Source organism: Gavia stellata, chromosome 11 (assembly GCF_030936135.1).
Source record: "Gavia stellata isolate bGavSte3 chromosome 11, bGavSte3.hap2, whole genome shotgun sequence".
NCBI lineage: Eukaryota > Metazoa > Chordata > Aves > Gaviiformes > Gaviidae > Gavia > Gavia stellata.
Window position 1 is genome coordinate 28,378,341 of NC_082604.1, and position 26,337 is coordinate 28,404,677.

Genomic DNA, 26,337 nt, shown 5'->3' on the forward strand with positions numbered 1-26,337 from the left:
CAGTTTTTACTCAGGCAAAACTCTTGGTTACATTAACATAGGCATTATCCGAGTCAAGGCTCAGACGGGTTCACAGTGAATTCTTTACGCTAAAAAAACCACGTGCAGAGCCTATCTGTGAGAGGTTGTATGTACAAGAGAAGAGGAATAGTTCTCTTCCACCTTTGCTGCTAGGAAGAGGTCAACTAAGTCAGATATACCACGAGCACTATCTAAAATCTGATGAAAGAAGAAAAAACCCACCACGCACAAGGACACAAAAAGCAGGGCGCCCCAAAATTAGGCTCTTGCTAGTGCTTCTGTCCTTCTGCTGTCCCCCACTATCCACGAGCCTTCCCCCAGCCACAGATCTTCTCCCTCGCACTGAAGTTCGGCAGACGCGGCTGTGCCCCAGCTCTCCCCGCCCGAGGTCGTGCCCTCGTCGGCTGCCCTAGATTGGTGGAGAACCAGCACACACCTGGCAGAACCTATTAGCCAGGGACTCACATCACCTCTGGCCTCTAATAAGCATAATACAAAAGCTGTAAATAGAAATAAAATAATAACCACCCCATTTATTTCTTGCATTCAGACAGCTTTTATAAGACATCTTTGAATTTTGGTAAATGTGCTCTATTTGCTTGTTTAAGAAAACCTCCAAATGTCAGAGAACCTGCAGGGCTTTTCTTGAAACAAGTTCCAGCTGAGCATTTTCACAAAAATAAAGCTCCAAATGTAAGGGAACCAAGAAGGGTTTGGCCCAAAGCAACACCACGCTCACATACAACATTATGCCTGTGTTCAGTTAGCATTTGCATGCCCCTGACAAACTTTTGACACTGTACTTTTTTCAAGGTTAAAATAAGTAATTTTCACAGTCTTTCTGTGAAGGCTGAGGAGAAGCCCGGCCATTGCAGTTCTGTCTGCGTCTGGTAAACATCAGCCACAGTCCTGTGCCAGGAATGTAGCTGGTTTCGAACTGGAACTTCACTCTCTGTTTACTGGAAGTCTGCAAAAATGCTGTTAAGCTGAGTAGGTCAGGAAGAGAGAGCACGCAAAGAAAATCCAGCATGGATCTTCTGGTAGTAATTAAAAGAAAGTATCAATGATAATACCTTCTCTTTCTCACCTAACTGTAACATCCTTGTTTTAGCTCTCCTCCATGAGTGAGCAAGATCTATTCAACTGATTCCCAAGCTGAGCATCATCAGCAACATGCCCTCTTGATTGTAAGATTCTGGGAAAAGGAATCTTTTGTTTGGTTTTCTAACAAAGAGCCAAGAAAGCAAGCCCATAAAACAAATCCATGTTGTTCATAGTTTTGGAGAGAGTTAACTTCGACGTATATTCTTAGCAACTCTTTTCAAATGCCTTGTACCATCAGCGATAAGCAGACATGTTGATAAGCAAGTTGCACTGAGGGACAACTTTGCCCAGTTCGTTAGGACTTTGGAGGCTCCTTGCGTTGTTTCTGAAGGACAAGGAGGGAACACTGGCGTTCGTTCTCTGGACTGTACACTTGCAATGCGCCGCAGGAGCTAAAGGATCTGCGCGTGGGGCACCTGTGTCAAAACTGCTCAGCGCTGGATGACGATTCACCCCCGCGCCTGTCCAGCGGTTAATAGATTAGTCTCCTAAACTGAAGTTTTTAAACTTTCAAAATCAGAGAAGCAGTAACCAGCCTAATTACAAAATTATGATGTATCAAGTAAAAAAATAAAATTATTTTAATACAAATGGATTAAGACAAATTTCAAGACAAATTATCACCAGTGTTATAACATTTATGTATTTTGTTAATGAGTAGCATTTACATGTGAACAATTCTGTTGTAATCTCCTCGTGGCTTCCGAGAATACCAAAAGGAAGGGTATTATGATGAAATCACAAGCCCAAGTCCCACTGCAGCCTACGCTTATCCAGTCAGCCTTCGTCGCTTCTATCACTTGGGCAACCGAGCTTTTAGAGACGACCGAAAAACCGTCCAATGTACTCAAGAGGAAAAAAGTCAGCTCTTGGCTTTGCCCTTTTTTGCAGGAAGTCGCCCTGTTGCTTCAAGGTATTTGTTAATGATTTCTTCTTGCGTGCTGGGCGAACACGGTTGATATTTACAGTATTCCATTGTATATTCACCCTTTCCCTGTAGAGTTAGAAAAAGAACAGTCCAAGTGAGGATGCTAAGTGTGTAATCCTATTTAGCAGTAGGCCACACCCTAATCTGTGCAATAACATGCAATAATCATTTACGATGAAGTGCACCAACACTGTGTACTGAGGCACACAGACATCAGATGCAAAGACATACAAACAGTATCTGAACATTGTGTCTTCGACACAAGACTGCCGGTGGTTCCCATCTCCGGTATCAGCGTGACAGCCGCGCTTCGAAACTGGAAGTGATGGCGGTATTAACAAACAACCCATTCAAGCGCTCACACAATGCCGGCACTCGCACATCACGGGATGCGGAACAGCACATTTTATGTAACGCACAACACCTACAGGCATGTACTACCCGTTCAGTAACTACAGGCATATATATTATTAAAAAAGGGCATCTTAATAACGTGAGCACTGCCGTCAAAAATCTCTTCTACTTGCAGATGTTTGTAACTTAAGCAGTATGCCTCAACTCTTCCAAGCCTGTGAATTTAATACCATCAGTGATACCTATCACTTCGTGTTATTTGCAAATTTGAACCTCTTCCCTCCTCAAAGTATGAAAGAACGTTTTGGCCAGAAATGACACAGCTAATGATAGCTATATTAATTAAAAAGCAGTTAGAGTAACAGTAAAAACTCTAAGGTTATTCTCCTATTCTGCACTTGTTTTGATTTTTATCGCTTTTACTGCTGCATATACTGTGTACGTGATGATGCAAATCAGCACACTTGATTTACAGAAATAAGCATGTTCTAGCAAGAAGTACCAAGAGTGCTTACCTCTGTGCAAGACCTCAGCTCAGTGGCATATCCAAACATATCATTCAGTGGCACCTAAAATCCAAGCATACTATTTTTGTAAAAACAAGATACTTTTCCATCAACTTTGGGTTATCATTCAATTGATCTCAATTACGATAAAAAGAGTCAGTAAAATCTGGTGCTCTTTGTAAACAGTACTGATCTAATTATCTACCTTTGTCAAGTACCTCTTATTTCAACTGATTTATATTCACGTGTTTTCAGCAGGGAACTCCCAAAATCTCAGAGTTTGAATGCACCAGATTATCCCAAATCCAGTGATCTGCATCACCAGGCAAGAGATCATAACGTTTGAAATATCTCAAGACTGCAGCTCTAGCCTCAACTTACGAAGCAGAAGTGACACAGCATGTGGTTTGTCACTAGCTAAGGCTTTGCTGAGACGATTTGCCCGACCAGCACTGTTAGATGTACACTTCTATATGACCCGACATGAGAACACATATGTTTTTAGAAGGGACATAAAAGAAGGGATGTTGAAGACAAGTCGTTTGCATTTATCTGCAATTCCTACAGTTAACGCAGGTAACAGCTGAAGGAAGACAGCTGACAAAAAGATCTTCCCCCTGAGCTCCGTGCACCTGTGTTGCTGCACAGGTTCCTTTCGCTCTGAGGTAGCGCCGCCAGCCCGTCTCGAGAAACCCAAGTTCTCTTCCTTTCTCTGCCACCGTGTGATTTTAGGTTAGTAAGTCGGCTTCTCTGGAGCAAGGCAGATTTATAAAAGTTCACCAGTTCGGCGCAATACGAGTTGGAAATTAATGTTATGCTTAGCCACTGAAAAACTAACGTTATGCTTAGCCACCGAAAAACCTGGCTACAAGTTTACACGTATTAGTCAGTAAGTAAACCAGTAATGGAGTCAAAAGGCAAGGCAGGAAAAGGTCAGGAACCAGGGAACAACACAAACCTCAGCATAGAGAGTGAAGTAGCCCTCGGTGCCGTCTTGTCCTGTGATCACTCCGTGACGGCGATTAATTCCAGCTATCACGGCTCCTTGGAATTCGGTGGGTGCCATCACCTCCACTGCCATAATGGGTTCAAGTATACGCACAGCGGCGTTTTCCATAGCTGGAGAAAAACACTTAACTAAATAATCAAACATCAAAGAACCAGCCCGCTATAATTCAAATACCCCTATGCATAGCAAAGAAGTGTTTTATGGTTAATGCTAAGTGTTTCTTAGATCAGTGGGGGAAAACAATAATCAAGTATGTGGAATTCCAGCTCCCCTGCCTCTTATTCCCGACACCAGGAAGCACACAGTTCGATAAAATGTTCTCTTCATACCTGTGTAAGGATGAAGGTGCTTCTTTACTCTAGGAAAAAGAGATTTCTTTCCTACAACTGAAAGAATTATTGTGCCTCCCTCAAAATTTCTATAAACTCTTGCATATATTCTGCTCGACACAACCAGCCCAACTTTGAATGTATACATGGAAACACCAGGCAACAAACGAACCTATAGAAAGGAGGTCGTTAAATTTAGCTCCAACAGTAAAGAAGCCAGCAGGCCTATGCATTCAAACGACTACCTTTATACCTTGCTTTAGGGCTCCTTCTCCTGCTCTGATGAAAGCGAATTCATTAGAGTCCACCATGTGATGTGCACCATCATCCAGGACGAACCGGACTCCGGATATCCTGTGCCCTGACGCTAGACCTTTTTCACATGCTTCCCGGAATCCCTGTCAAATAACACCTCAAAGTTAGTAGTTGGTAGACCAAAATGAAGCTTAAAAAAAGAGGAGCATTAACATCAGCCTATCAAAGACAGTAAACTTCAAAACCAAACCAACAAAAAAAAAAACCTCACCCTAAAACCTTTCAGAGTTTTTAACAGCAGTCCCCTATCTACCCAAGGGACCTCCTCGCTTCATAAGATGATGGAAGAACGTAACAGTGGGGAAAACTCATTCCCAAGCATTTGAAAACTGTACTGTCATTCTTTGGCATCTCAGTTTGATACTGATAGTTTTTAAAAACAGAAATCATGTAACAAGCTAAGGACAAGGAAAAGAAATGTACTCAGGATTTTGCTTTGTTAAGGGACCGTATGATCAAAAACCGAAAGAATGCTCCATGTGGAAAGAACCACTCTAACCACTTGACTGACGAACAAGATTCTTTTAAGACTGCATGCTTTTTCCAGGATTTGGCAAAAATCTTTTACGTCTTGCATCATGGAATAACAAAGGACTTATTTTAGGTTGATCCATTATTATAGGAATTCAACAATCATGGTAGGTACTACTTAAAGTACTACAGTTAGAGAGACACAGACAGAGAGGAAGCCCACAGAAGAGATGAAAAAGAAAGAATATTTGGTAATTCATGCAGGAAATCTAGCTTAATTACAGTTTCCTACATAACTGACCTCACAGAAGTCACAAAAAAAGTTCCATATTTCGGGGTTAGAGATGAGAATTCTGTGGCCACAATCAAACGCAGAAGAGGGCCATTAAAAGCAGATTCAACAGAAGGAGGCTTGTTTGACTGTGAGAAAGGGGAGCCTGCCTTCTGCACTGCCGCACTGCTTGGAAATAGAGCAAGCACACGCCACCAAAGAAAACACACAGCAGCTTCTAAATTAAGTGGAAAACCTGGGAACGTAAGACATGAAGCAAAGCCACACAAATTTTATTCTGCTTCCACTGAAGTAATGGGAAAAGCTTCCTTGCCGGTGGCAAGGCAGTCACAGTGAACGTGGACAGCATAGGAGGAAAACAAGAATCAGTATTTCTTGTATCACACACATACAAAACGCTTCGTACCTTTTCAACAGCTGGCACGTATTGTTTTGGAATATTTGTGCCAACAGTTCTGTCTTCAAACTCTAATTTTGTGTAGTCCTCTGGATCCAGGGGCTCAAGAACGCCTATAACTTTGCCATACTGGCCTGCTCCGCCCGTCTGTTTCTTGTGTGTATATTCAAACCTAAGAACACACAAATCCCCCCACAATACCAGGTTACTCATTACACAAACCATGCTCTAACCACAGTTTTCTGCATTGTGCTTTATTCCATTTGGCTACGTGTAACCAAAATGGCTAAATGCCACGACAGCGGCTGAAACAACAGCTGAGCATATTTAATGCCCGAAGAGGGAGCGCCACGGTTCTTCATCTTGCAGGCGGGAAGCCGAGAGACTGTGACGAGTTAAATCTCTCCAAAAAAGACTGCAAAACCAAGCTGCTTCTACGTGTGGCAAGCAACGCTAATAAAGCCTGCTTACCTTTAGGCTTGTGCTTTTTGATGACGGAATAACAAGATTTTTTTGTTGTTTCTGCACGTACCTATGTTTTCCACCCACAAAGTGCTTCGATGCTAAGTGCAGACACTGAACAAGGGATAATCAGCGGGAAAACTTGGGAGTACGAACCGTTAAATACTTTTTAAGTGGAACTGGAGGGATCCGAGCTCTCTCCGAAACATCCGCCCCCCATCCCACCCGGCTGGGGGGGATACCCGGAGCCCCGGCGGTGGGACACCCCCCGCATGTCGCAGCTCGTCCCCGCTGCCCCCTCGCCCGGGCCGCTCCGGGCGGGACGGGACGGGACGGGACGGGACGGGGCCGCCCCGCTCCGCCCCGGCCGCTTCCTGCGGGAGGAGGAAGCGGCTCCCCGCCGCCATGGAGCTGCCGCCGAGCCACTACCCCGCCGCCCGGGCGGCGGCGCTGGCCGCCGGCTACGCCTGCTACCGCCGGGGGGGCCCCGGGCGCGGGCTGGCGCTGCGGGCCGTCCGCCGCGCCGGCGGGCAGGTGAGGGCCGGGGGGGCCGGGGGGCCGCGGCCGCCGGGCAGGAGCACGAGTAGGGCTGCTCCCCGGTTCTCTGCTTCCTGAACGGCGGGCGGGGGCTTGGCTCCGCTCCGTGGGGGACAAAACGGGCCGGCTGCCGGGAGGGCAAGGCCGCCTCCAACGGGCAGCGGAGCGGCACGGCCGAGGAACCGGCCTTTTCCCGGTCCGCCTCTTTGCCGGGATCTGCCGTCTCACGGCTCAAACACCGGCTCCGCTGGCCCATCAACACCGGCGAGGCGCGCCGGCACGGCCTCGCTGGGGAAGTGCCCGCTGGACTTAACGTAAGGAACCCATGACGACTCTTACCTCGGTATTTAACCAAGCAGCACGTTATTGCTCATTATCGTCCCGGGAGCCCAAATACGGCCTTAAGTAGTATACAAGACTGGGAAGGGACGAGGAGGTACTAATCAGACGCTGCACCAGGTGCATATTAAATGAGCGACCTTAAGACAGCAGGAAGAAATAAAAGAATATCCTAGCTCGGCATGGGCCCTGCAGAGAACAGCACTGCTGCAGCGTGTGTCACCAGCACTAGAATCTTTTCCACAAAGCAAAGTACTTCAGCATTTTACAAAATAAATGTTCTTAATGTTTTCCTTATTTAGGATATCGACGGTGTTGGGCGCAAGTACCATCTGGAACTGGTGTTAGAAGAAGTCCGTGACAAAGTGAGTTCAGATTTATTTAATAAATACATTCTGTGGGCAGAAGTTGGCACTACTGACATGTAATAAAATGCCATTGCTTTATGCTGCTGATCCTAGCTGAGGCCAGCGGACACACCAGTTAATAAAACTTGGCACTGGGTTTCAGATTTTTCTATATTGCAAATCGGGGCGGGGGGGGGAAGGCTTAACTTTATCAAAAGGGAACCCCTGTTTTCTACACCATAAAAGCCCCAAACATCTGGTACCTACCACTATGACACAAGAAAATGCTTGAGGGATGAGAAGGACATTTCAGTGTCATTCAGATTGAAGCGATTCAAACCCATTACTCCACCTGAACAGCACAAGTGACATTCCGCACCACAAACATTGCCCTTTCTATCACTGCAGAAAGAAAACTGCCCTTATGGTATAGTCACAGAAACACTATGAATTTAACCTTGTCTTAAATAATCTCAAATCTCTATGGGCCAGACCCAGAGAAAATGGCAACTACATAAAGAAAAAAACCCATTTTATAAGTTCAAATTACCAATATTATACATGTATTTAATCAAATATTAATCCACCTAATTAACTCTGTAACAGGACAGTACTGTTAACTGCACTGCTGAGGTTCTTTATCATCTGGGCAACAAAAACATTGCTCCAGATGTGCAATTCACAATTGAAGGAGAACTTAAGAACACAGACGAAGCAGATAACATATTCTACAATCGAATCAAGAGCCTGGAAAAAGAGCTCGTGGCAGAAAACATACCAGGTACAAAGAAGGGGTCTGGGCGAGAAGGAAGTTTTTGAGACAGTGTCCTCCTCCATGGCCAGAAGCAAACCTGGACTCAACTGGTGGTGGTCCGCAATCCATACGGGAGCCCCTACTATAGCAGCCAAGACCGAGGGGGATCAGGCCGTTAGCCCAACTCTGAACAAAGGCTGCTTTGCTTTCTCCTACGCGGGGTGGTGCGTCAGTCACGACACGACTAAATTTATTCATCACTTCTGAAATCCAGAACCAAGAGGTGATTTGCATGCGACTGTTCTTGAAAACCACCTGCTACCGTCACCTCTCCCTTTACCAGCGGCCTGCTCGCTGTTTGTGGCTGTCCTTGGCATAGTACATCAGACACCCCGACTGCAGTACTAGGGTCTGCGCTTACTTTAGAGCAACCCCTGCCTTGAAGACCTTATAGAATATACATTAAAGAAGTGGGAGGAAAACACAGTGGTGATCTAACAGCTCTTCCAATATTATATGGAAGGTCTGTGACACAGCAAGAAACTGTGACAAGCAAGTGACTTCAGCACCAAACCCTACTATTAGGTGATAAGGTTCTGTTAATGGCTGCAACTGCGTGTATCTTGCTTAATGTGTATTATTTATTTTGCTTGCCAGACAGCCACGGCAACGTGTCCCCAGAAATGGAGCCCATCCGCCTGCTAGCGTGGGCTGCCTCTGGCTACGTGATATGGCAGAACTCAACTGAAAACACTAAGTTCCAACTTGCCCAAATTAAACATGTGAAGCAAGTGGTAAGTTACCATCAATGCCCTGCAAGAAAAAATAGCATTTAAGAGCTAAGCAGTGTGGCATGTACTAGGGTGCAGCTGAAGCAAAGTTCTTAAGCAAGAAACCTCAATTGTGTCTGAACAACTTGGCCCGGTTCGTTTTTAAGCTAGTGTTTGGTTTTTGTTCCACCTACACCTTTCCTCTAGCAAATCATGAGTGCTTGAGTGTTTATTTAGATCACTCCTTCTCTTCATAAATTTTGCTTATAGGAGCTGCTTGGCAAGAGCAGCATTCCACACTTACTTAGTTAAGAAAATTGACTCTTCCACTTGGAGGTCATCACGTTGATTACGGTTTTATATTACGTTCCTGCCTTTCATCTGTAGTGTAAGCCCAGTTGACGGTATGCTTGAATCTGCATAACATGCATTGGAATATTGTCCTTTATCTCGTGATCTACACCACGATCTAGCAATCAGTCACAGTAAAACCGCTTGACATCTCTGCAACAGCCACGCCAAGACAAACGGCAATGGGCTGCACCTCAAATTCAATAAAACACAATCTACGTTGCTTTTGTTTGCGGTATTGCGGTCTCCAGCCATTTGCTAGTTCACCTCAAAATGCTAATCAAGAAAGAAAATATTGATCTAATTCCACTCTCATTATTAGCTTTTTTACTTTGTCCTTCCCAAACTTACTTTACTAATTTTTAATTGGGGGGGGGGGGGGGGAAGGGGGGGCGGGGAGAAAACCTAACATTAATTTTTAGTTGATCTCTTAGACTTACCTTAGCATGATGAGCATCAATTAAGTTTACAATAAGAAAATTGAATTCGGGAAGATTTGTCACAAGACAGAAAGGGAACAGAATACTTCAGGACAAAATATTTTCTATTTTTGCTTTTTTCTGAGTGGATACAAGTGATGTGCTTATCTCAAGCAGAGCTGGATCTGCCTAAGCTAAGGAATAAAAATGACTGGCAAATCTCATATAGCTATTCAAATTAATTAATTGAGTCATTAGCTGCCACTGTCGACAGGCCTTGCAGACTTCTTGCCTGGAACAGGCTTAACTGATAAAGCAACTTGCTTTCAGAAAAGTTATTATTAGGGCAAAGTTTTTTGTTTTGTTTTTAAATTAACAGAATTCTATAGATTCTCCCAGTTCTTCTCTGCTCTATTTGGAGAATAAGTGAATTTGTGAGTTAAGAATAACTCCTAAAGGGATGGTCAACTTTAAATTCAAGGAAATTTAGTACAGAAGCTAGGATAAAGAAGCAGGACTTCGTATTTAGAAACCCCAATATAACAGGAGTCTTCAGAACAGACCTTCAGAGCCCAAATGCTTTGCTGCTCAGGACAGCCAGTGGATTCCCATGAAGTTCTGGGCATGAAGGAAAGGCAGAAACTCATTCTGGGAGCACGATTTGTTAACGTTTTGCTCCCTCTGATGGCTATCTTAAAGCAATTCACAGATGCTGCAGGGCTTTGCACAAGCAAGGTTTTAAAACCTTCCTTAACAAACCAGATGGATTTAAGGATAAGGCAGACAGAAACTAAACCAGACGTCATTTCTCTTTAGTAATTTTGTTTCTTTTCTTTTCCCTGAAGAACATATACATAAAGGGCATGTTCCAAAGGCCAGTGTATATTCTGTCGCTCACACAATCACTGATAACTTTTTATCCACTGTAAGGCCCCTGGGGTGTGTTTCAAGTCTTATCCTATTGACAATTTTATTTAGGATCATTTGGGTTAAACTAACACCTTGTAGAATCAGGTGTTTCCTTCCCAAATGAGTTCCTGAAGTTAAGATATATCTAGCTTCTTTAAGGGAGGAATTAGCACAGTTTTAAGTTACACATTCAGTCTGTCAAATGCAATTTTGGAGTTCACAGAAATACAAAACAGTATCTCTTTGTTTTGTTATAGTGACTGAGCTCTGTCTGCTTTATTTGTTGACACAAGCTGCCAGTTTCATCTGAAATACATCAGAGAGTTTTTATGCTAACCAGAGAGAACTGACTCGCTACTTTTAAGGTGGGGGGAAGCCCCAAATTCAGCCCTTTTCACCTTGTCTTTCCAGAAAAGAAGTGACGAATATCTTGAATTTGACTACAGGGTTCTACTTCACGAAATGGTGTCCCAGGTAAAGTCTTTATTTCTAAAAAGCCTTTGTTTGTTTGTTTGTTTTAAGACTCCCAACTGTGTAACCTCCAACTCAGACATGCAGATGGTGAGGCGGTCACAGATCTGATGCCTGCAGGTCAGTTAGCAAACAGGGTGAGGTTTGAAGAACCATCACTAACTGTCTCGGTGTTACCAGCTTCTGCCCCTATACAGGCAGGAGACAACAGGTCTCCAACTTGTGTCAGCAGACTAATTTTCAGCTGTTTCTAGGCCTTCTTGGGAACGGCAGAGGTTCAATATACTGGTCATTCACAGCTCTCTCCTCTTGGGAGATACTGTTGCCAAACTGGCCAGGGATAAAGGGAAGAAGCAGCTGCCAGCATCCTGGACTGCGTAAGTGCATTCCAGCTGGAGCTGCAGAGTGCTTCTATGCTAGAGGACAGCAGTGGTGGACCAATACACAGAGGCATCGTCTACTCCCATAGCTCTCAGAAGAAAGCAGCAGAAACTTTGGTTCCCAGAACAGTATTTACATTGTGTGCTATTCTCCGTCCTAATTTTGCAATCTGAGCAAGTGTTTTCCTAAGAAAAACGCAGGAAACTTGAAAGAGTTCTCAATTGTGCAACATCCTGTAATAAATCATCCACTGATTAACAATCGGAGATCTCACTCCCACTTCTAGCTCCACTGCTTTCGACCCCACTGCACTCTCAGTTAAGTTGGGGCATCTATAGTGGGTTTAGTTCCTAAGTTTTCTCTGAAGAAAAATTCCTGAGAAGTAGTAGCTAACTAATTACAGCACAAGTTCGTCATTGTGCTCTGTTTGGTGAAGGGCACATGTCCCAAAATACCAACAGCACTAACAGTAAGAGGGGTAATCCAACACAGACACGCTTGAGCTGCAAAGCTTGCCTATATGAGAGGTAAATGCAGTTGCAGCAGCATGGAGCACAACGCAGGCTGGAAAAAGCTTGCAGCAGAGCTTCAAATACTCGGACAGCTCAGCAGGACTGCGTGTTACAGTGCTCACCCCGCACTGTTACTGGTGCTTGATCAACCTACCTGCCATCAGCCCAGGTATGGCTGTATTACAGCAGGCAATCCCCGTTCAGTATTGTTCAAAGAAAACACCTTCTCACTTTCTACAGTTTTATTTTCTACCCACAGGAGATCATTCCCTGGCAAATGACGGTTCTCTGGCACCCACAGCACGGTGTTCAAGTAACACAGGACAGCCGTCAGCCAAAACATGCACTGGAGTAACGGACCACCTGATACTGCAATGGAAGAAGCTCAAATGCTACAATAAGCGTTTGAAGGGAGGGCGGATGAGTTGATGAGCATGGATATGCAGTCAAAGTACAAAGAAAAAAGTCCCTCCTCAATTAAACTTTCCCTGTACATTGTGCATTTGATCTGATAATCCAAAAGGCACCTTCTCTGCTATGTAATCAAATTCTGCATCAAAATAAATTTAAAAACCCTCTGTTGCCAGAAAGAATACTTACGGCACAGGTGCAGAGATGTTCTCCCTAAAGGCAACTTTTGGCTTTCCCATGGTGCAAGGGCAGCCATATTCTCTTTCCATTCGCTGCAGAAAAGAAAAAAGCAGAACGAAATACAGAGTTGTTCCATTGGAACAATACATTGAAAATTATTTTATTTACAGGTCTTTCTGAAATGAGAAACTTAATCAGGGTTAACCAGTTTTTTGGTTTGGGGTTGGATTGATTTTGGGGGTCTTGGGGGGGGGGGTTTGTTGTTTTTTTAAGTGTTACAAATTATCCACTGTCATTCTGCAGTCATTCTTGTTTAGGGACTATGGCTTTAGATACAGGAAAAGGGAACAGCATTAATTATTTTACGGAAGTTTAAGTTTTCCAAGACAAAACTACCTTTCCTTCATTCTGTCAACATTTCAGATCCATCTATTGTGTTAGACTGAAATAAAGTATAGAAGGCATCTTGAAAGAAACAAATAAATCACTGTAAGTAACTATTTCCTCCTGCTTGCATCATTTCTTGTTATGGAATGATACATTTAAAAAACACAGAAACAGAGTATTTCTCGCTCCTGTAGGAAATGGCTAACGGTAAAATTCATTATAAGCAAAGGCTGCTAAAGCAAAGTGTAGTGCTTAATACAACATTTTTATGGATTTGAACCAAAAACTAAAAGTGTTCCACGCAGAAGTTTCATTTAAATAGATTACAAGCCTTCAAGATAGAACCACTGGACAGAAAGAATCTTCAGAAGTTGACTAAGAAGTTAAGCTCTTCCCTAAGCAGCTAGTACTGTTCACGGTAACGACACCGTGCTTTCTGCTAGGAAGATCTCGAAATAGTTGTCACATGATAACCCTGGTTTACACTAAAGCAAGTGGAGTTGCACACCTTCAAACATCCTGTAGGCACCCAATTACAAAACCAGGCCTAAAGGCTGGCATCAGTTAGCCTGTCTGCAGATCGATTTTGGTCTCGGCCAGAAAGGAAGGAGAATTCTTGGTTGGGAAAACAGTCAAAAGCAGAGTCCATGGAATCTGCTTTCCACATTACCTGGGCATAGATTTCCAAGTGCAGTTCCCCCATTCCAGAAACAATGGTCTCTTTGCTCTCATCATCAAAATGGATTCTAAAAGTGGGATCTTCCCTTGTGAAGCGATTCAGGCCTTTTGAAAATTTATCAAAGTCATTCTGAAAAACAATTACACACACAAGAAAACATTAACTCAACATCCAGAAGTCACACAACAAAAGGGCCTCAAATTTTCCTATCAACTGCTTAGCCCTTCTACTCTCATGAGGTTATTCTCTGAAACACAGCCGTACATTTATAACTGTATTTATCCCTCCAGTTACTTCAAGTCTACGTTTACCCAGGTCAAAGACATGCATCTTTCCTTATGGCTAAGTGATACTATCTAACGCAGTCACATGCTGAGTTATCTGAATGGTATCTTCTCAAGTACTCTGGATAGAACATTTTAAAACACTGCTCATTTTAGTCTGTGGTTCCATATTTAACTGCTAACCTGCATGAAATTATAAAAGCAGCAGAGGAACAGTAACTCAGTCAGAAAAAGGTTGATTCATAGGCTCCTACCTTGTTGGAAGGCTTCATAGCTACTGAAATGACAGGATCCGGGATGTGAATTGATTCCTGCAATGGCCATAAAGGAAGAGACCATACAATCGAGTTCCACTACACCTGGTGATTTCATTTCTCCATAACAGTTTGGTCACAAGAACTCAGGTTTACAACCAGGGATGACTGTTTTACTTATCTAGCTTGCATCTAATATCATAGCGTAACAAAATTATTAACTCTCCTGCGGATTACTCCAAGGCTGTAACGTAATGCACGCCGTACTGCCAGCCACAGTATTTCCTAGATGCGAGTTGATCTCTGGATTTCACACTAGTTAGAAGACTCTGGTTCCTATCAGGTTTTGTACATGTATATATAAATAAAACTGATGTATTCAAATACATATACAAATACATAGCTTAATACTTTTGGGTAACAGCATCCACTTCGAACAGCCCAGAACAGTTTGCTAACACTGAAGTAATATATTTGATGCCAAGCGTAGTAAACAAGTGCGTATCTCTCTTGCACATACCATACTTCTATATATTCAGGCTCCTTGAGGTATAACAAATAATCACAAAAAATATTTGCGGTTGCATACATATCAAAAAATACTTAAACTGAACAGATTATTAAAAACTTTTACAACAAAATCCTGGTGAATTCCAATGCATGAGGCATACAGGTGAAAAGGTGTACTCACCATGGAAATGTCAGTACTAGTTTTATCAGTGAACGTATCCCCACTGGCACAATCAATTCCAAACAACGCACATATGTCTCCTGCATAAACTTCATTTACATCCTTAGGAAAGGAAAGTTTACTATTTAGATAACACTGAAAGATACATTACAAACTACATCAAGTTTTAAACAGAGATATAAATACTGCGTTTAGAAGCTTGAGGTTAAGCACCTTTGAAAAGTGCGGCTTTGATAAAATGCTCTGTAAATCTTCTATCTTTTTATTCAAACCACAAAAAGGAGACCTCAGCTTGGATGCTAACTTATTCTAGTTTAAGGATGTGAAGCAAGCAACATACTATCTTTTAGGCAATCCTGACCCAGCTATAGAGTTCAGGAATTTTGAACAGGAAAGGGTAGGATTTGCAGCAGTTTGAGAATCAATTTTTAGTTTAAGAACTGTATTCAGTGATCACATGGAAGAAAACTTTTTTGTCTGGTTTACCAATCCTATTTCCTCTCTCCCAGAAGTATGGAATATGGAGATAATACCACAGCTGGCTTTCTTTAACTATGACCTCAAAGTCATTTTATAGTGCTTCTTGGGCAAAGATTCTTCCACTTCAGTGAAAATAACATACTAGAGATCGTTCCAGTTTCTTGTAGAGCTCTAAGTGCTACAGGGATGTATGAATTAACAACAAAAGCAGAAATCTGACATATCACATTGTTCAGAGATAGTTGAAAAGCGAGAAGTTTATTGAGTAAGAGTGGCTCAAAAAGCAATCTCTGTGGATTGTACCTCTCACACTCACCTCCATGTTGTCTGAATGCATACGGACAAGTCTTTGTACGCGCACTCTCTTCCCAGTCCTGGTGTTATAGATATAATCAGATTTTTTCAGCATCCCCTGATAAACTCGAATATAAGTTAACTGCCCAAAACGGCCAGCCTGGAATCAAAATTCATTAAAAATCAGATATAAACCTTCTGGGAGTCAAGACCACTACTACTCAAAGTATGATCTGCACTGACTGACTAAATGTTTCTGGTTTGAATTTAAACACTAGACATGTAAATGAAACTTTTTTTAAGGTAATCTCAGCTTTCACTTGGCTCTGGAATGGAACTTGGCATCTCCTGGCAATTTTCTTTACTTCTATTTTACCAGTCCTAAACCTTCCCAACAGAGGCATACGTTAACTAGCCATTTGGCCAACCACTTTCCAGATGAAAATCTGAACTGCTACTCTCTAGGTAGCAAACAACTTGTAAAAAAAGTACAAGTTTTTGTACTTGTACAAAAAGTACACAGTACTTTTTCCTCTCCAACTCTCTCGTGTTCCATTGTTTTCAACTTCAAACAAACCCCAGGATTTTTCTCTGAAAGTATTTGATACAAGCAAATAAACCCCCCAGGTTTTAACTAAGAAAATCATGAAGAATTTGAGGCACATAGCCCATTTTAAAGCTTCCAAATTTGGCAATGTTTGATACATTTGTGGATTTTATGGTTGAAACCAGTTTTTTTAAAATAAGTTAAATTTAATTTAAACAAACTGATTTTAGAATTTGTTCCACGTAAGTTTTGGTAGTATCATCTGTTTGGACTCACTCTGTTTTCTACTCAAATCACAATGAATCTGTACACCTTCTTTCCTCCTTCAGGGTTAACACAATGTGAGTACAACTTTTGAAGTCCCTCTGCAGCAGTCAGATATTGGTAGCATGGGAAACTTGCAAGCAATTCAATAAAGTCAGCTAGGTAATGTTCTGGGTACCTATTCTCCAGCAACTTTTAGTTTAGCTTTACCATATACACAGTGACCAAGCAAAAAAGCCATCACATGCACAAACAGATACACTGAAAATAATAAGCTTTAAATATGTGCTTTTCCCCAAAAACGAAAGGCACTTCCCAGGCATCAGTGATGAGCCCCCAATAGCTCAGTGCAAGTAGGACTTGCCTACACCAACGATGCTTGCAGGAAACGCCCTGCTTCTCTACTGGTTTTGCAGCATTAGAAAGGAAAACAGTAACAGCTTACCTCCAGTTTAAAAGCGAGGCCTATAAAAGGTTGGGAATCGTCTCGAGCAGAGTTCAATAGGAACTTGGTTTTGTCCTCAGAATCCCTTAAGAACAAGGATGGAGAGGGAGTTTACGTTATGAATCAAACATGACAGGCTCCTCTACGCATGAGCCCAACCTTAGAAAGTCCCAAGGGCCTTCTGCTGCACAGGTTTATAACTGAGACTTAAAGATGCTCACATATGTAGCTCCCATATGCTCAGAAACTATCTCAGAGAAACTGCAGCAGATCCCAAAAGGAAGTCGAAACTATGACAAGTACCACTAGTCCTTCATCTCATCCAACTATTTTGCCATGAAAGCAATTAGTCGTACACTCAGACACAACTCAGGAGCAAATCCAGTTTTAAAGTGAAGAAAGAGACGCTGCAGTAACTATTCTGACAATCCTCATGAGCCACATGAGAAGTTCTAGTCTATCCTAGTAGGCAGACCTTAGAGGCAGCGAGAGGCACAGCAGCAGCGAGGACTCAAAGGAGTCAGGTAACCGCTGGGAGAAAAAGTCATAAACTGTATTTATTAGCGTCATTTCTGTTTAGTTATGATTATATTTTCTGAACAACTCAAACACATTAAAAAGACCTGATGGCCGCCCCAAGCCATGACTGGAACGTTAAGGGCTATTTACTGGCTCTAATGTTGGGTTTCATGCTTCTTAATTGTGAAGGCAGATCTACTTCAACAAACATGTCCAAAGGATAAAACATTTTTAAAACATTTCAGATGTGCTCCCTCCTCTACTGTAGGCATGATTTTAAGGGCTGCCATTATTTGCTAAAGAACTATCTCATCAGATAATAATTATTGAAATTTAACATTTAACGTGTGTTAAAAATACCGGTATAACCGGTAACTCTCAAATGAGAGGTGAGCTTTCTTTGTTTTGGAAGTCTGTGCAAAATTATGATGGCATTATTTAATACAAATGGTAAATGAGCGTGTATTTTGTTAGTAATGTTTCCTGCTACATATTATACTGCTTTGAAACCTGATTCCAAGACCACTGTGTATGCTCGTGAATATACTTACCCCTGGTTAAGAATAGCATAGTTCTCAACCTCTGAAGGATTGGGGAGGTATTCCAGGACGGCATCCAGCAATGGCTGCACTCCTTTGTTCTTTAAAGCGCTTCCCACAAGTACTGGGGTAAAGGACTTCTTCAGCGTTGCTCTTCTGATTGCAAGCTGAAAAATATCCGTGCGTTACTCTCCTCCTGTGACAACGTCAGGAGTCTGATGCAGTACTAACCAAGTAGCAGTCTAGATTCTCTTGCTCTCTTTGCTAGTATTCTCTACTCCTGGAGTAAAGCAGCCGCTCCCACACAGTCTCTTGTACAACCCCCTACACAAGAGCTTCCCATAAAACTTGCTCACCAGAATTCTAGACAAGTGCGAGATTTTTTTTCCCCTCATCTTAAATTCAACTTAAAAAAGAAAACGCCTAAGATAAATATAATGATAACCCCAAAATACTCAGAAACAAAGCTTCTTGATTCTCTGCTGGTAAAGGCTGGATTCTTCATTTCTGTTTTGGATGCCTCATTCCCCCTATTTAGTTACATTGGGAAACAATACACATTTACATTTGTGAAAGTAAGACGAGATGTTTCAATATATTTCAACTATGGAAAACTCTTCTGAAAGAGGAAGTTAGGTAGGGAAGGGATATTTGGGTAAGCACCATGCTCAATGAATCATCATTTTTTGATGAAGAATGTTTTAAAAGCCCAACAGAAGAACCTATTCGCATTCATCTACAGACCTGCTGAAGTTGCACCGTCTTGGGAATTTTTCCAGGACGTCCTTGCAAACTGAGCAAGATAAACTGTACAGTAACCTCATGCTTATTCAGTGCCTTTCACCCAAGCATCACACAACGTTGCAAAATATAACTGAGCACCAACAGCTTCCACAACAGCGATTGTAGCCATCTCCCATAAAGGTGGACAGAAGCTATTTGCCCCACTCCCCGCCCTGCAATTAATTACTGAAGGCAAGATTACCGCCTTGGTCTCGCCTCTCCCTGCCACCAGAGGATGCCATCTCCCTACGCTTACTGAGGCCCTCACTCCAACCCAAAGCAGCTCCTGTCTGCTTTGATAAGCTAAAAGAAATTAATTCTCCTTGATAGAGCCGGATAGTTAACCGCATCATCTAATCTGGGAGTTATTTAGAGTAGCCAAAACAGACAGTTAAGCTGTCTTCATAATTAACAGCGAGAACAGTGGTTCCTTAAATTTGTTGATGTAATGACTTTGCAAAAATAATACAAGGGAAGAAAATCCTACATCAGCAATCCTGCTCACCTAGCCCGTGTCTGTTCCCATATACTAGAGTGCTGGAAATGCAGCCGTGCTGATGCCCAGTGTTTTTACTCAGCCACGTGTTTTCAAATGAAGCAACATGACTGCAATTCATCCTCATCAACAATTACCTTGGGAAAAAAAGTAATTTTATTTTCACATAAAGATTATTGTCACTGATTGCCCCACTGAGTACCTGGGGCACATCAGTTCCTTGAGTGTAGCATTATGGAGAGCAGCAAATTACGTGATGTTTAAGCAGCTGATCTTCAGCAAACATCATATGCTATGACTGTGGCATCCAGGAGTGATACTTAGCATCATTTCCACAAAAAGATATTTTCAGTGGAAACTTGGCTGCTGGCCACTGAAAGAAAATCCATCTTCAGGGACATATTAGTACAAATTAACCTGCATCTGCAATACTATAGCCATTAGAGCTGTAATTAATTGGCTTTCAGAAGTGGGAAGCAGAGACATGCTGAATAGACAAATTTATCTTGGTAACAGATTTCCCTACCAGCAGGAGCTATCAAAACCAGCTTCCTGCTAAAAAAATCTCTCACCTCTTACAGCTATGCAGTATATTCACATCAGTACCACTCCCTCTGCCAGGTGACGGACAGATCCTTACAGGTCTCCAAAACTGCTATTACGTTTCTGTTTTTATCAAACCAAGAAGGGCTGCTTTGCAACAGGAATAGCTCAGGCTTCATAAAATAATAGTTAATTACTTGAATAATTAAATGCCTGGTTATCAATAAGAGATACATTTGTTTGGTACTTTCAAAAAAAACCTTTGTGCTTTTGTCTCAAGCCAAGTTGGGATATTCAGATTCCTGTATATTCTTCCTAGAGATATTAATCACCAGTAAATCACCCATACAGCCAAAGCAATTTTAAAAAAAACACCTCTAAACCCAAGGTCTGTAGCAAAGTTAAAAGCAATCAAAATTCAGGGGTCAGCAAGACTCAAATAAATAAACCTTAAGGGGCCTTGCAACATGCATCAGCTTTGAGGGACTGCCAGTCCTCTATATCGCAACAGATAGAGTGGGCAACTTCCAGGAAATCAAGCACTGCAAACCCTAACAGGGAAAGGACCACTGCACAGAGGCAACCAGGCACTGCTAGCAAGCCAAATACTTAGAAGAGGACTTAAATATCAAAGCTCTGTTTAAAGCAGCAACCTCAGCCATCATGTCTGACTTGAACTCATCTGGCCTAGCAGGCTGCACTGGCAGAAAGAGCTCCTGCTTGTAACAGTTACGTTTCACTTCAGCCTCTCTTCTTCAGCGACCAACTGAAGCACCCAGCTGCCTGCAAAGTAAAGCAAAAGGAGGTGGTAGCAAGTGCCATGTCAGGCAGGCTCCAGGCCAATGCCGTAAAACACCACTGCTCAAAGACAAGCTGTTCTAGCTCCAACAGCAGCTCTCTTCGAAACAGCAGACTGCCTGCAAGGCTTCTCCCACTGCAACAGGCGCTTCAGACTGCACTTTTTTATTTAACTGCATTAAGCAATTGGTTTCCTGTAGCAGCTTCAATGTTTGACTAATTAATAGCTATTAACAGCAAGCACTAGAAGATGACTGCTCAAGTTAACCTCCAACACTAGCAAGAGGTGGTGGCAAACAGCAAGCTGCATCACACAAATCCTTGCACCGAGCGTGCATTAAGGGCAAAAACCAACCGTGTTGAGATCAGGCCTGCAAACCATACAGCCCTCCGTGTGGTTCCCTTACAAAACACAAAAGCCCAGCTGACTGCTGCATGTCATCAGCTATGCGTTGTCATCTTGAGTTACGCACTTACCCCGTGGGGCTGTGTGGTAAACGCAAACGAGCTTAGCCCTTCTTCTCTATGGGTAAGATCACCTTTACGCTCACGGCACAGCAGAAGCAGGTCCACGTGCGGCACAGGCTCTATTATGCTCACGCCAGGATAGCCAAGCTTTTGCACCTGCCCTGACTAAAGCCAGTACAACAGTGACTAAAGCTAATACCACAGTAACTCAGGAGGCATCATTAGTCAACTACGATCCTTAAAGAAGGGACTGCCATCCCACGTAACAATCCACTATGGTATGCGTAGCTTGCTAAGTCTAATATAAAACAGCCTAAAAGAAGGAATACAGGTTAGTCTGCTGTCCAGCCTCCACGGAGGTGCACAAGCGGATCTCATCCTGGAGTGAACAGTGGCAGGACTTGCATAAAGACTGTACAACCGCAGCTGATCTTCCTAGGCCTCCCTACCACCTTTTATTATGTGGACATGAGCTTGAAGAAACAGTGATGCTGAACTGTCACGAGAACAAATAATTTTCAGTCTACGGCCATCTGATTACTTCTGTGAGCATCCCTTTATGTTGCCATGTTTGCCATTTATTTTATTAAATACTTCAGATATCAAGTCATGTATCAATTTTCTCCCTTTTTCAAGAAATGCAATTCTCTCTTTTTTTTTTTTTTTTTAAAAACTGTATTTTGACCTGGATTCTTTTCCTCTGGAGTCTTCAAGTAAAGTCATTGCAATTCCCTTCTAGTGTACTGCTCTTTTCACTTCGGATGTAATAGGTGCAAACACAAAACAAGGCAGGACTTCCTAGGCACAAAGACGACTTACAGTGTCTCAACAACTGACTTGCTGTGGGACATGAAGCAAGTCATAGGCATCAAGCTGTAACACGGCAAGGCAACAAAATGACAAAAATGACTAGATATACTTTTGAGCCATTTGCTGGTCCCTAAAGGGCACACACAGGCTCAGAATTTCCAATGCAAATGAAAAAACAAATTTGGAACAGGCCCTCAACAGGGAGTGAAGTGGGAGTCCACCTGTGGGAGGTGACACATACCAGAGAAGTCAAGCAAACAACGTTTCTTCAAGACTTCAAGAAATTTTTTACTGGGGGAGAGGAGGATAGGGACACAAAAGACTGAGATAACAGCGCTACAGGAAGAACCACCACAATAAAGTTACCTTTAACTCAGCAGCTGTAGGAATCTTTTCTTCCAAAAACAGCTCCCCAAGTTGATCATCCGAGTTAGCCACACATTCAATCAACTCCCGACGTCTCTCCGCAGCCTCAGCTCTAAACTCAGCTGGAATTTCATCATACCGAAGAGTCTGGCTACACATACATAAATAACGTAACCACTCTGAAGGAATACCACATGAATCAACCTTTCAATCGCTAATCATTGTGATGACCGGCCTGACCAAGAAGAATTCACTGTTGACATGGATACTGAAAGAAAAATCACCTAAGAATATCAACATGTTATCTTTAACGCTTTAGTGGAGGAGAGTTTCCTCCCACTCATGGCAGAAGTTTGCAAGGATGCAGGATAACCTGTTCAACAACCTCAACCCGCATCTTACCTTCATCCTAGTAAGCTCATGCCAAACATACGCTATCAGTTCCCGTTATGAAGCAAGTCTCCTATTTCTCAGGGTGGCAAGTGTGGCTACCACCCCTTCACACTCCTGCAGTTAGCAAACAATTCATGCTGCAGCTACCCATTGCCAAACCTGACCTGGCAGAATCATTTTGCTGTAACTTGGAGAGCCGAAGGGTGATACCTCAGCCCTCGCACAAGCCACATGCCTAACTTTCCAAATAGCAGGCTTTTTCATCTCTGAAGAGAAACTATAAGTAGTTTCTCATACAAAGACTAGCTCCAGCTAAGAAATATGTAAGTTTCAAAACTTACCCAAGCGCACCATCAAAATATATAGCTCTTTCTTCAATAAGATCTATAATTCCTTTAAAGTTTCCCTCCAGCCCAATTGGAATCTGAACAAAAGCTGCATTGTGTTTTAACTTGGATCTGAAAAAGTGAGCAAATACAAATTAGTTCAAGAAAAATGTCATTTCTGTGTGTGCTCCAGATGGTCTTTGAACATCCCATTCCTACAAAACCACTATCTTCTGTTGTTTGGACAGTCCCAAAAATCTACCAGTGCTGATGAAAAATCAGTTGCATTTTAACCGGAGTGACTGCCAGCCCTCCATATCCCAACAGATACAGCGAGCAACTCCCATCGGAAAGAAGGCAGTGCAAACTGGTTTCAGATTAATTACTTGATTATGGGAGTTGCTTCTCCCGTAATGCATATTAATGCATGTATCTCACAGATGAAATTAGGCACAGAGAGCCTGCAGGTAGGGAGCAAGCAGGACTTCTGGTATCCGAACTAGAAACCGTCCAATCCTACATCATTGCCCTGCTGTAAGCTGCAGCACGTTTGCTACCAGGATCTAGGAAAAATGAAAAGGCTGTTTTCAAAGTGGCTCCAAATATAGTTCCATCAATAAAATAAATATCAAAACCCCAGCTCTCGGTCACTGCAAGCCTGGGCTGACACAAACACTTGTTTTTCTTGAGAAAATGGAGACTTCTTACAGGTCAGATTAAGATACTTGTTATAGGTACAGACCCCACAAGAGAACCCTTTCCAATATTCTTAGTATTAACCTGCTACGTGAATAGATCAGAATTATTTCACAAATAATTTTAGATGGTAAATACCTCAATTGTTGTACTGCTCTGGCTGGACTAGAGCCCAATCGGTCCAGTTTATTGATGAATGTTAAAAATGGCACGCTGTAACGTTTCATTTGCCTGTTCACAGTTATTGTCTGGCACTGAACTCCTCCAACAGCACAGAGAACCAGAATAGCTCCATCAAGAACTCTCAAAGATCTCTCCACTTCAATTGTGAAGTCCACGTGTCCTGAGTAACAAAAAAACCTCCATTATTCCTACGTGATAAAAGGTAATGAGAAATTGCTTTCTCATACATGCAGAAAAGAGCAACAGCCAACAGAATCAGTCTCCAGCTATACAGAAAGAGTCACAATAGCTCAACCTGAGCGACTAACGAACACCCCATGCTCTTCGTATACACGAAGCAACAGCGATCTTAACGTGTTCAGAACTGTTGTTACCTGGTGTGTCTATGATGTTGATGTTGGTGTCTTTCCACATGGTGTATGTTGCTGCAGATTGAATTGTGATTCCACGCTGTCGCTCTAGCTCCATTGAATCCATGACAGCTCCAACTCCATCCTTACCTTTCACCTTAGGAAAAAGAAAAAAAAGGAAAAAAAAAAAAAAGAAAATTAAAACATTTAGTCCAAGGGAGTTTACTAAGAATTTTGCATGTGCAGGACTGATGCTTTATATACTGAGCATCATCCTTCACGCACTGAAGAAAAGCAGATGTGGAAGAACTGCTTAGAATTCTTAAACTACAAACAAGTTTGATTTTTGTTGCAGCTGCATCTGCAGCTTTAATGTATTTTGCTCTCCTGAGGATCATTCCTGAAAACGGCTATCAGAAATCTGTGGGAAAATATACTTCACTGTGAATTTAACAAGCTAACATACCTGAAGCTAAAAATTACATCCCTATGTTCTCTGTTTCTCACTGTCATCTTTGACTACATCAAAGGAAACATTTATCTTCCACTGTATGTTTACCAAGGAGATGGTAAGGGAGAAGTAAGTCTTGAAATAAGATCTGAAGCGTTCTGAAAGAGGGAGAATGCTGCGGCAAAGGAGGGATTACTTTCTATCCCTTGGCCCTCCACTTATTTTTAAAGGGGTGTCGGGGAAACCAGATTTTTAGGACTCCTCCAGCTTGGCCAGAAGAGCCTGACTGGGCCCACCAAGTGTAGCTCCCTCACCCCATGCACTACACCGTGAGGACAAACAAGTCACAGCAATGTCGCAATGGCACCCAGCACGCTCAGCCCACGCAGAGCGGCTCTGCTCTGGAGTCCGCTGAAAACTGACCTCGTGCATTTGCGCTATCCTGCCCGTATAGAAGAGGATTCGCTCCGTTAACGTCGTCTTCCCCGAGTCGATGTGGGCCGAGATCCCAATGTTGCGGATCCTCTCATTGGGAAGGACTCCTGAAGAACAGTGCCTGCAGGAGTTCAGGAGATACTGAAAGGCAAGAGAGGACGGCCGATTCAGTTAGCAGCAGGTTGAACGCAGCTCACTGCGCCGACAAATAAACTTCCAGTCAAACTTATTTTCTATGGCAAACGGGTCATTTAAAGCAAAACACTCTTTCCAGGCACCCGCAGGGTCACCTCAAAGCTCCACGCTGCACTCGGAGGAAGCAGGCAACCCCTCCGCGCTGAGTCCGGCTTTGCCAGTCCCGCCCTTCAAACCCCGCCGTCATGTTCCCGCTCTGCCTCCCCTTCATCTGACCGAGCCGCTGCACGCTCTCCTGGGCTGATGCGGTGCTTCCGGGCGGGCCTGTCCCCTCCCTGCCACCGCCCCCTTCTCCCCAGCTCCCCCGCCTCCCGCACGGCTTTACCTCCCTCCTCTGCCGCCGCCTCGGTAACGGGGGAGGCCGACACGGCCCCGGGGCGGGCAGGTCCGCACCGCCCGCCTGGGCACCCTACGGGAAACCGACATCTTGCGTCCGGCCTCCCCGCGGTCACTTCGTCCCCACGCCCGCGGGCGGGCTCGGCCCTCGCAGGCTTCGCCGGGCCCCGAGCGGCCGCGCCCCCGGGTCTCCTTCACAGGGCGCCCGGGCTGGCCCGCCCTGCGGAAGCCACCACCCCTCACGAAATGGCCGCGGCCGGTACCTGCTGCTGCTGCTGCTGCTGCTGCAGGCGGCTCGGCACCAGGCCGGCGCGCAGCACCCGCAGCATGGCGCCCTCCTGCTGCCGCCGCCGAGGTCAGCCCGCCGCCGCTTCCGGGGCGCCGCGCATGCGGAGAGGGGGCGCCCCGCCCGCGGTCAGCGCGTCGTGCCGGAGCGCTCCCGGGCGGCTGAAACACCGCCTTCTGTGGGGGGCTTTGGCATCTGAGGGCGAGACCCTCAAAGAAATACCGGACCATGTTAGAGAAAATAGGGCGGGGAGGAGTTCTTGGGACTGAGCTTAGTTAGTGACCTTACACAGCGATGAGGATTTGTGCTGCTGAAGCTGACCCGTGACAACGGCATCCTGGCCTGTGTCAGAAGTGGTGTGGGCAGCAGGAGTAGGGAGGGGATCGTGCCCCTGTACTCGGCGCTGGTGAGGCCGCACCTCGAACGCTGTGTTCAGTGTTGGGCCCCTCACTACAAGAAGGACATTGAGG

General features: G+C 43.7%; 2 protein-coding genes across 2 annotated transcripts; one reads left to right on the forward strand and one right to left on the reverse strand.

Annotated features, from left to right (window-relative positions):
* Positions 1–1,648: 1,648 nt before the first annotated feature.
* Positions 1,649–25,198, reverse strand: GFM1 (G elongation factor mitochondrial 1). Its single transcript, XM_059822916.1, has 17 exons — positions 25,039–25,198; positions 24,189–24,321; positions 23,770–23,974; positions 22,951–23,067; positions 22,217–22,367; positions 17,965–18,119; positions 16,895–16,979; positions 15,661–15,798; positions 14,865–14,966; positions 14,174–14,230; positions 13,627–13,764; positions 12,579–12,661; positions 5,736–5,898; positions 4,505–4,649; positions 3,872–4,032; positions 2,923–2,976; positions 1,649–2,119 (listed from the first exon to the last, which is right to left on the reverse strand). The coding sequence occupies exons 1-17, from the start codon at positions 25,045–25,047 to the stop codon at positions 1,988–1,990; spliced, it is 2,028 nt and encodes a 675-aa protein (XP_059678899.1). The 5' UTR covers positions 25,048–25,198; the 3' UTR covers positions 1,649–1,987.
* On the forward strand, positions 6,594–12,572 carry LXN (latexin). The gene is made up of 6 exons (XM_059822918.1): positions 6,594–6,722; positions 7,367–7,429; positions 8,018–8,192; positions 8,823–8,959; positions 11,026–11,088; positions 12,238–12,572. The coding sequence occupies exons 1-6, from the start codon at positions 6,594–6,596 to the stop codon at positions 12,331–12,333; spliced, it is 663 nt and encodes a 220-aa protein (XP_059678901.1). The 3' UTR covers positions 12,334–12,572.
* Positions 25,199–26,337: the final 1,139 nt, after the last annotated feature.